The sequence below is a fragment of the Diospyros lotus genome, chromosome 7 (genome assembly GCF_014633365.1).
Source record: "Diospyros lotus cultivar Yz01 chromosome 7, ASM1463336v1, whole genome shotgun sequence".
In the NCBI taxonomy this organism is placed as follows: Eukaryota; Viridiplantae; Streptophyta; class Magnoliopsida; order Ericales; family Ebenaceae; genus Diospyros; species Diospyros lotus.
In genome coordinates, this window is record NC_068344.1 from 26,127,106 (window position 1) to 26,138,975 (window position 11,870).

General features: G+C 34.7%; 1 protein-coding gene across 1 annotated transcript; it reads right to left on the reverse strand.

Moving 5' to 3' along the window:
* Nucleotides 1-9,786: 9,786 nt before the first annotated feature.
* On the reverse strand, nucleotides 9,787-11,870 carry LOC127805789 (uncharacterized). The gene has a single exon (XM_052342568.1). The coding sequence runs from the start codon at nucleotides 11,671-11,673 to the stop codon at nucleotides 10,213-10,215; it is 1,461 nt and encodes a 486-aa protein (XP_052198528.1). The 5' UTR covers nucleotides 11,674-11,870; the 3' UTR covers nucleotides 9,787-10,212.

Genomic DNA, 11,870 nt, shown 5'->3' on the forward strand with positions numbered 1-11,870 from the left:
AATATCGGAAGAGTCTTTGTGTGAACCAGATCATCCACGAATAGGATGGCAAGTTGAGAATGCGAGTCCGACCCGAACCCGAGATGTTTATAATGGAATTTATTTTTCTTTTTCAGTCTTAATTCAATTAAATATTTATTTATGACAATGTTTTTCTAACATTGATTAATAAAATTTAACATTTTAAAAAAAATATTTTTATTTTTGTTGTAAATATATTTAAGAAATTAAAATTTATCAAATTATATCTAAATAAACAATAAATTTTATTGCGTCATATACTCGTATTATTAAAATATAATTTATATTATTAAAAGGTAAAAGAATGGCACAATTCTTCTGACTTAAATTTGAAAGATAACTTGCGAACAAAATAACTATCAATAGATAATTACTAGTTTATCACATTTTCAAATAATTTAGAAGCTATATTTCTATTTGATCATATCTTTTTCAGATAACTAAAATCTACGTTATATTTACTTAACTCATTTTATAACTATAAAATCTAACATAATCATTTCTTTTTATCTCCATCTAACAAGTGAGATTTTCTCATAATACAAAATTATCAAGACCAAAAATCTCATATATGATAATTCTGAGTATCTTGATCTCCCACCTATATAAAAGTATTGAACTTCCACAAGTAAACCAAACAACTCCAAACATTCAATACTTTTTATTACTTATTTAATATATTAACTTTAGGGCATGTTTGATTGGCCACATTTTTTATAGAAAATGGCTATTTTTCATCTAAATTCTAGTTTTGGTAATGTTTGATTGCTTAATTTTCTAGGTAAGTTAAATTCTCACTTGAGAGTCACATGACTCTCTTTTCTCACTTTTGCTGAAAAATCAATTCTTAGGGTGGGGGAGAGAAATTATTTTCTAGGCAAGAGGGAACCTTCGATTTGCAGCGAAAGAGGAGGAAGGGCAGCGATTAGAGCTCAGTGGGGAAACCATGGTTAAGAACGAGTGCGAGCGAGAGAGAGAGAGCGAGCGATCTACTACCAACGATGGAGCGAGAGAGGGGGAGGGGCAGTGACTGGAGCTCAGTGGGAAGCCATGGCTAAGAGTGAGTGCGAGTGAGAGAAAAAGCGAGTGTGAGCGAGAGAGAGAGAGAGTGAGTGAGCAATCTACAGCCAGTGATGGAGCGAGCGAGAAAGAGGGTGAGTGAGAGAAAAGGCGAGTGAACAACAGCCAGCAATGGAGTGACGTTGCGCGACTAAGGGGTGAACGATGAGGGCGGCAGTGACGGCCATTGACAGCGATTGTGGTTGCAGCGGCGATGGCAGCAGCAATTCTTCATCATCTTTGCTGTGTGTATGTATTATTTTATTTTTTAAATATTTTGTGTATGTATATTTAATTTATTTTATGTATTAATTATTATTTGTGTATTTATTAATTATCTGCATATGTATATATAATTTTTTTTTATGAAAAATTATAATAATCAAATACCAAAAGTTAAAAAAATATAACAATTTCTAGATAGAAAATTAAGTTAATCAAATACTTTCAATTGATATTTTCCTTAGAATTTAATTATAGGTAATTCAATTCCCTGTAATTTATTTTCTTTTCACCCAAATTCTACCATTGCAATCAAACGCACCTTTAGTGTTGAAAACTATACCAAGAAAACCAACCCCGTCTTTTTAGTTCAAGACACAATCTTGGTGATTGGACTCTAATTCTATTATTAATTTTGTAATTAAAGATGTCTTAACACTTCATATTTAAAAAAGTTATAACATTCATTTTTAAAAGACTTAAAGAATATAAAAAATGATGTTTTTAAATTAACAATATAAAATTGAAAACAATTAGAAAACTAAGGTTGTATTCTCTTTGCTGTTTTCAAGTCATTTTTAGTTTTCGATTTTCTAAAATAATGAAAACGCGTTCTCTTTTATTGTTTTTAAAAATGCATTTTTGAAAAAAAAAATTGTAAAGAAAACTCAAAACAACAAAAAGTTGTTTTGAATATTCTTATCTAAAATAAACTCTAAACTCAAAACATATTTATTTATTTATATTTTATTATTGTAATGAAAAAAATATTACAAAATTCATTAACTTTAAAATATATATATATTTTTAATAATATAATAACATTAAATATTTCTAATTTACTAAGTAATAAAATTTATTGAATAAAATATTATTAAAAAATTATTTTCAAAATTTCAAAGAGAATGTATTTTCTTATTTTTTGTTTTGAGAAATAGTTTTTCAAAATAGTAAAGAGAACACATTTTTAATTTTCTAAAAACAAACTATCAAAATAGAAAACTAAAAATGAATTCAAAACTCAAAATTAAAAATTGAAAAATAAAGAGAACATAGTCTAAGTTTTCTATTTTTTAATGAAAGACTCAATTATTTAATAAAAATCAAAATTAAAAAAACATTTTTTATAATTGAATATATCTTTAAATTTTAAAAATACTTTAATGCGAATGAGAGTCAGATCTAAAAACAAAAATTTATGAATCAAATATTGAGACAAACTTGTTTTTGTACCGAATTGGACATCATGAAAAATATTGGGTCTTGTAGTAATTTGAGTGATCTTTGACATGCTTGAGTGGTTTCACACCTCATGGAATTTGTGGGCTTAAGATTTTGTTTGTGTTAGAAATAATGAAACCAAATACTTCATACAATAAATTGAACTTACCCAATTTATACAGTGAAAATAAGATTGATTGGTTGAGTTACCAGTATTAAACAAAATCACAATAAAAATTGTTTATTTTCATAGCCTAAATGTTTCACAAGCGCATAGAGATTTTTTTAAATGTTTGAGAGTTTTCAAATCCGTTTCTCATAGCAATTTATGTATTTGTTTTTTGCATCATTTCTACAATATATATAACTAATATATACATATCATGATTTTTCATCCACTACCCACTTCCAACATGAAATGAGGAAATGGGATTCAATTGTAATCGATTATTCTTTCCTCGCAGACAACGATTGCATATTTAATTATGAATTTGGGTCTAAATCTAAATTAGGAGTTGGATCCAAAACTCGTTATGGGCGAACAATCTTGAGTACACAATCCATATTTACTACAATTTGGCTAAGAGTTAATAATAAAATTACATGTGCATGGGCTAAATGAAAAAAAAAAAAAAATCACTAAATCGGATTGAACATTATATCATGTCCCTTAAAAATTATAACCCCTTATAACTAAGTTAATAATTCTATAGATATAATGTCTATCATATATAACTAAGTTAATACTTATATGGATATAATGTTCATATGTCAAAGTTAATATTTCTATATATATAATGTTCGTATGTCTATCGATCATCAAAACTAAGTTAATATTTCTATAAATATAATGTTCATATGTCCAAGTTAATACTTCTATAAATATAATGCATATGCTCATCAAATTAATACTTCTATAGATATAATGTCCATCTATGGACCATGGACATTAACTTTGTTATAAGGAGTTATAATTTCATGCACATTTCATATATCTTATATTCACTAAATGATATTCAATATTTTTATAGATATTTTTATTTTTAATTTATTTTATTTTTTTGTGGGCACACAATAAGAAGTACTTATTTTTCAATTTTTGCATCTATTTTTTATAATCAGTATTTTTAATTTAGATGTCAATTTACTTTAATGATTGATAGTATTTTTAGTGATTATGATGACATAAAAATAATTAATAAGAAATAATAGATTAACTTGACTCCACGATATAAAAATAAAACACCTTATAGAATATGTTGATAATCACGATACATGCAACTAACTATAATAAAACGTTACAACAAGCTATGGCCAATAACACTATTGGATCCTAAAGTAAGAATTAATCAAATGGTGAACGGAAGCAAATAATTGATGAGAGTATGAATAATATAATTTGCAAATCATATAAATACAAGAATGTAGGGTAGTAGTAGCCAATGAAAAGTATAAGTAATAGATGTGAAAGGGTGATTGATTGTAATTGGGGTAACTATCTTTATATGCTCATTAAGGTATAATAATAGTCAAAGTTTATCTTGTAGAGAGAGAGAAAGAGTTTTTAGTATAATTATCTTCATCTTAATTCTGGGATGATCGTTTTTGTGCAATATTCGTTGCTCGTATTTTTGATTTCGATAGAGGATGTAAATCATAAGTGTGAGATTTATCTCATTACGTGGAATGAGAATTAAATTTACGACTCACCGATACAAACTCAACATATCAACTCTTCGATTGCTCGATCTCTGGAGGCATTTTCATCTTAATATTGGTCATGATAGATGATGCCCTTAATTATCTCACTTGGAGGAAGATATTTGGCTACTTTCTTCTCATCTCGAATTTAATTTTAGAGTTATTTGTTAGGTATTGTTTATAAAAGTTACTGGCGGATTTACATGTAGCCTAGAGCAGCCCACAATTATATTTAATTTTTTAATATAAAAAACTAATTTTTAATAATAATTTAATTTAAAAAAATTATAATCCACCTCAAAATCTGTGAGGCGTAGATTTTTACTCTTGACTATAACCGGTTTATAAGTAAAAAATTATAAGTTTAAGACCAAACCTATCTAAATTCTATTATTAATTTTAAACAAACCCAAATAATATTAATAACAATTTATTGTATTGATTTTTTAATTATAAAAAAATTCTTATATTAATTTTTTAAAATTTCAATTTCTCTCAACATAGATTCTTATAATAATTTTTTAAAATTTCAATTTATCTCAACATAGATTCTTAATCTGTCCCAGTTTGAGATAGGTTCATGACCGTGGGGTTGGGACGAGGCAGCTCCAAGCAAGTCATGTTGACAGTCTGTCTAAACATGCACCTGTTTAGACACAAGTCGTCGGCTTGACCTCATGTCTAAGCTCCATGTGATGTGAAACAGTTAGTGACCTACAATTTCTAATCACGTTGTTGAACACTTGGTTTATGAAAGAACATTGATATCCTATCTGTTGCTGGGGGACTAAACTGTTGTAGTAATTAATAACAAAAATAGAGAAAAGATAAACTAAGAATATAAAATATATTAGGCGAAACGTTTTCAAGAAAACTAGCTTTAGGATAGTAATTTTTTCACTAAGTATAAATGATTTATAAAAATTCTAACTCTAGGATACACATGGACGGATCTAGATGCCACTCTTAACCCTTACTCAAATTTTCTCTTAAATTTGAACTATTTGAGAGGGGAGAGGGGCTGAAATCACTAATGGATCTGGGGAAGTCCTGGATCCGTCCATGAGAATACAATGTTTAACTTTAAGAAATCAAAATTGCATTCTTTGATCTCTTCTACTACCAAAAACTCAACTCAAAAATGAGAAAAAAATAGAGAGTAAATAGAAAGATAGATAGTATTAATTGAATGAAGGGGAATAGATGGATTATTGTCTCATTTTGCATTCTAAATGCCCACACTATTGATAAACATTGAACGGTCCTACTAATAGACACAAAAACTAAAGAAGACAATCTATTGAAAGATGATATCTTTTGATAATAGACTTGTTCTTTAAAAAAGTCACAACTCTTTAAAAATATATAAATTTTAAAATTTGAAAGTATGTCTTTTTAAATTTAAACCAAAGTACATGTATTTTCATTCCAGAGCTATCACTTTATTTAAATAAAGTAAATTAAGGAATAAATTATAATATGTATATATATATACATCATAAAATTACCAATGTTATTATTATTAGATAATAATATTAATATATAACATAAACATGGGGTGAGAAGGGTGAACTGGGCATATATCCCCTCAGTCACGGCCAACAACACATACTTTGCTAAAATGGGACACAGAATCGTCCATTTATAAGGGAAATTCAATTTGCATCTGTAACGCCCCTTTTCTCATGCGCATTATAATTTAGGATAATAAATTTTTTTTTTCAAATCAATATTAAACCACATCATTCCTCAAATTCGTCCCAAAATTCTTATTCATTTATCTCGAAAGAGAATCATTATGCACACATCATATACGGAAGCAAGGATTGAACCTGATATATTAACATTTGATCATAAATCAATTCTTACATCATCATTCCTCAACCCAACTTAATACAAAACATAAGTTCTCAACTAATATTAACCCTAAATAGGGTTATATGTTATCATTCTTTCAAAACATTCAGAATTCAAAGTAGCAAAATTTAAATACATGGGTTACATAACATACATTTCATTCTTGATGCATTCTGTTAAGTGTCATTTTATACCTTATTCATTCTCGTATCTGCTACAATCTCCATTTAGAACGTTTGAATATTTTAGGAGCAAAACCCAAGTTAGATGATGAATTATCTAAGTAAAGGCACAAAATATTTTATCATATATGTATGCAATGTCTTACTTCATCGTAGGGGTCAACTGCACCCTTCATGCTACTCACCATTTTTGCGGCCACCTCTTTCGAAGCCGGGGTGTATGAGGGCACCCTTGGTAAAGCAGCGGTGCCAGTTCGTATTCCCTACAGCCACAATGCGTGTGATCAATGATACCAACGTGTACATATACATTTCATAGCATGTCATGTATGTAGTCTACGTGATAGATACATATCAGAGCATGCCAATATGATGAAAGCATTCTCGAGGATCAGGTCTTTTAAACATAAATCATTTATAAATCAAACATTTTTCATAAAACTAAATTTAATTAGGAAGTACCACTTACTTTCTCAAGCTTATCGATCTACCTCGATATTAGTGTCTTGTCTCGAAATTCGTGCATCGCCTCAATTTGCACAAGTCACTTCAACTTTAAGTCTCAAAGCATCCTAATCACCACATTTATTTAAATAAGAATTAAAACTTATTTTCCATAATTTCTTGCATTTTATTTATTTTTCTTTCTATTTCTTCCTATTTTTCCTCAATAAATCCAAACTAAATATTTCCTCGAATATTTTATTATGAAAATTCATAAAATAATATTTCTGAATTTTTAAAATTTTTTATAGAATTTTTACTTACCTTAACTTAGCCTCTCAGACTTTCTCGATATGCGTGTCATATCCTCGAAACTTGTGCCCGAACCATTTTCTCGTCCAAAATCTCCGAAATATTAATAAAATTCCTTTCCCTATTTTCCAAAAATTTTTTCTAAGATTTTTCTATATTTTCTTTCTTTTCCTTTTTTTTTTCTTTTCTTTCTTCTTTCTTCTTTTTCTTTTTCTTCTCTTCTCCTCTTTCTTCTTCCTCTTCTCGTGCCTGCAACTCCCGCACAGCGTGCACCAGCCATGCAGCTGCTGTCACTTGGCCTTCCGCCGACCTCCACCTGGCCTTCCCCAGGCCTCCTCAGTCGCGCCGGACCACTGCTGAGCTGCACCATACCCTCGGTCGCCCATTGTAGCCTCCCCTACTTTGCGTCCGGTCATGAGCTCGCGGCCATGGCTGCTATTTTGTCTCTTCTTGGGCCTCCACCGAGCCTTTCGATCACCCACATACCTTGTTGGGTCGATGTTTCAGCCGCTGCCGGTCACCCGCTTGCTGTTTTTTCTTCCTTATCCGCTATGGCCAAGCATCGAAGCTTCTACTTCGCGGCCATGGCCGCTGGAAACGGCCACTCCTCGGCCGATCACTCTCTCTCGCGATCTATCTCCCTCTTTCTCTCAATCCCCTGAGTCCTCTCTGCCTCTCTCTCGGCCGAAGCTCAAGCTCCATGCCTCTCTACTCTCATTATTCCCCTATTTATAGGCATCACACACCATTGCCTCACGCCTGCCTCGCCTATATTCTTCTTTGTGTATGAAATCTTCTAAATCATGCAGGGCTTGGAGATTTGGAGTTGCAGGGCTTGGAGATTTGGAGTTGTAGGGCATGGGATGAATTTGCAGAGGCATGGCCTCAAGCCCCTGCGTTGCTACGAACATACATATCTATATATATATAATTATATATTACACTAATATATTTAAAAAAAATTACATATTAATCCTTAATTTGATTATAGTATCACTTGAGAAATTTTCTTATTGCAACTATGCCCTTAAACCTCAAATTAATTTGCATTACAATACCGAAAACGCAAAATTAATAACTTCAAAGTTACTCAATAGTGACGATTTTGCCCTAGTATCCTCACCGGGCTGTCGTTTCATCCCAAAACCACTGAAGGGTTGATCCTTACGCAAAACCGAATCCCCCTAGGGTTCCGTTGATTTTTTGGGAGTCTCTTACAAAGATTCGATTTTGCAGCCTAAATGACAGCTACATTTTAACTGTACCAAAAATTATTCCCGATTTGATTTCTTTCGATATCATAAATCCAATCTTAGTATGCTTATCAAAGTCGTATCATTTCCCTCAAACAATTTTACTCCGAGGCATTCCCTGTAGTCGATTCGGTATTTATAACTGTTATCAAGCCAATTTTTTGATATTCTAAACTTGCTTAAATTACGTGGCGACCTTATGCCGAAACGGGGTCTTACAGCAACCATATGTTTTGCACTTCACAGTTACATTTTACTAAAATTTAATATCACTAAAATAAAGTAGAGGAAAAACCCTTTTTTGCCCTTCATTTGCAACCACAGATATGTTTTTCTCCATTTATCATCACTGGTGGCTTGCTTCCTTAATAGTAGCCACAAAGGTTGTCGGTCATCAAGGAAAAAGAAAGGGAGGAGATCGACAACTATGGCAATGACGCACGACGATAACTCACAACGACGAGCAAAAGATTGAGAGGCATTAACCAAAACGGAATACAAACCATCAACCATGGTAGTGTCCACAACATACATAGAGAAAACAACAACGACAACCACCACCATAACGGCTATCGATGGTTAGTGCGTTGAACATGTTACAATCCTAACGCCATGAAGGCATCCTCGAACCCCAGGATTTGGGGGCGTGTAATTCCCAAACTTACATGTATTATGTAGAATATAATATATATATATATATATGTGTGTGTGTGTGTGCAAGTTAGGAATTATGCGTCTCGAATCCTAAGATTTGGGGACGCTTGAACGCTTTCAAACCTTAGGATTTGGACGCGTTCATGGCGTTAGGATTGGGATGTGTTCAATGCGACGGCTATCAACACCGCTATGGTAACTGTTGTTGTCGTCATCTTCTCCATGTATATCACTACCACTGTCATGGGTCGACGGTTCGTGTTTCGTTTTGGCCAACACGTCTTATTCTTTTGCTCGTTGTCTTGGGTCATCATCGTGTGTTGTTCATCATCGCGATAGCCCTCAATCTCTTTCCCTCCTTCTTCTTTGACAACTAAAACCCTTTGTGGCTGTTGTTAAGGAAGCAAGTCGGCGACTAAAGTCGCCGACGATGATGAACGGAGAAGAACATATTCGTGATTGTAAATGAAGGACAAAAATGGATTGTTTCTCTACTAGTGATATTAAATTTTAGTAAAATATGATTGTGAACAACAAAAACACATATGACTACTGCAAATAGATTTTCACTTATTTATATACTCCTCACATGTACTCGCATATTGCCCTAATATGCTGATTTCAGGTTGTCCTTCCATGACGAATCCATTTTCGTCCACATGCTTTGACAACATTTTCAAATTACAAGACAAAAAGACAACAAAAAGGGCCTACATTCACATTATTTATCAGCATTCATTGCAATTATATATATGTATATATATATGTTAACATTCATACCCAAACTCAAAAAGACAAGTCACAGCCTTGTTTGGAGAGTACGATGATTTTAGTCTTCGTATCTTGTTATCACAAGAAAAGAAAGTACAAAGATGTTTGTAATTGTTGTACAAAAATAATTGCCTCTGCCTCCACTATACATCTCAAAGAGTCACATATGGTTCGTATAATCACCAGAATTACATGTAGTGTCTCCCTTGTATTATGCTTCAATGGCCGATGCCTTAAATCGTTTGTTTTTACTTAATAATAAACTTTCATACTTCTATTTGTAATCGAGTGCCAATGCCCCCCCCCCCCCAACCAAAAAAAAAAAAAAAAATCCCAAATGACCCCTTTATCATCTAACAATCTAAACTCCTCACTCTACGTGATTATACTCCACATGCCAGCTCCGAAACCCTTTTACACTTCTAAACCGAACCAACCGAAGTATGTTGCAGTTTCAAACTCAATCTGCCGAATCAACAAGCGAGCTGCATGCCATCCCCGAATGGATATGCATATCAGTTGCTAGGCAACAGAAGTGAATTGACAAAGGAAGCACTTCCATTGTTGGGAGCTCCTTGTATGCCCAGAATTGAAGTCACCAAATTGTAAATCTCAACATTCTCGAAAGATGGCACCTTTCTCCCCCGACCAAACTGAGGGCCATGGCCGATGAAGATGGTCCTCATCGAGAACACTTGATTGTCATAGCCATGGGATCCTCCGCACTCTTTCCTGGCCGATCTCTTCTGCTCCACCTTGAAGCTCTCCTCGATCAACCCGATCACCGGCGGGATCCGGTCTCCGGCTGAGTAATGCAGCCGGCCGGGCAGCTCCTCCTTGAGATAAACTCTCAAGTTCTTCCCATTCTCAACTTTGCCGGACCCCAATCCTTGGTTCATCTTTGCCACAACATCCGAAGCATCCAAATTTGGAGGCGGCCTAATTGCCAACAATGGACTATAAGACTGAACCCAGTCTTCATGAATTTCAATCCATGGAGCTAGATCTTCCAGAAAGATTAGTTTTTTATCACACGTTCCAACCATTCCATGATCACCCACCATGATTATACTCACATCCTCAAAAACCCCTCTTTTTTCCAAGCCCTGAATCAGCCTCCCAATCATTTGATCAACCCTAGCAATGGCATCTGTGATTTGAGGGTCATCCGGCCCGACCCGATGCCCCTGGTGATCTGGGTCCTCGAAATACAGCGTCATGAACACCGGAATTTCATTCTTCGGAAGATCAAAGTGGCTTAAAACAGCATCAACTCGCTCTTCAAACGGTACTGAACTATTATACTGCTTACAGAGATTTTGCGGGCAAGTCCAGGAACCTTTCTTCACCTCGGAACCGGGCCAGAAATAGGTTGCGGCCTTCAACCCGTTGTTGGCCACGGCTTCCCACAATGGCTCCCCCAGCCACCACTTGGGATCGTGGCTGCCCATGGTAAAAAAGTTGCCGGTTTGAGGATCGACAAAATGGTTGTTGATGATTCCGTGATAAGCCGGGTAGAGACCAGTTACGATCGAGTAGTGGTTCGGGAAAGTTAAGGATGGGAAAACCGGAATCAGACCCGTTTCGGCCTCGGTGCCGTTGTTGATCAGGCGGTGAATGTTGGGCGTCGGGGTCTTGTACTGGTACCCGAATCGAAACCCGTCAGAGGAGACCAGGAGCACGACCGGACGGCTGAGTTTGGCGAGCGGGCGGGCGACTTCGGCGACGGTGTTGGGGGAATGGTTCCGGCCGGAGAAGAATAGAAAGGCGAAGGCAACGGCGGCGCAGAAGGAGATAGCTGTGGCGCTGAGGAGGGAGGCAATGAGGGCGGTAGCGGGTGGTGGAGGAGGGAGGGAAGAGTGGTCGGTGTTGAAGGAGAGAAGAGCGGTGGTCTGGTTTGGTGGGTCGTCTTCTTGAGCTGGAATAGGGATGGGCTTGTTTGTGTTTTCCGGCGAAGAGATGGTATGTGAACCCATTTGGATCGTCTCCTTCAAAGGGTTCGGAGAATTCAAGATTTTGGAATCTGGGTAGTTCAGAGATTGGCTTTCTTGTTGATTGATTTGCAGAGAGGGAAAGCGAAATGGAGGAGTAAGATGAAAGGGAAGGAGTTGCTGACTGGCATGAGTTGAGGGGTAGCAATCGGGGCAGGTTCTGACTCTCGGACGGAAATGGT

Coding starts and splice junctions, on each gene's coding strand:
- LOC127805789 (XM_052342568.1), bottom strand. CDS start 11,673: ATGGGTTCACATACCATCTCTTCGCCGGAAAACACAAACAAGCCCATC.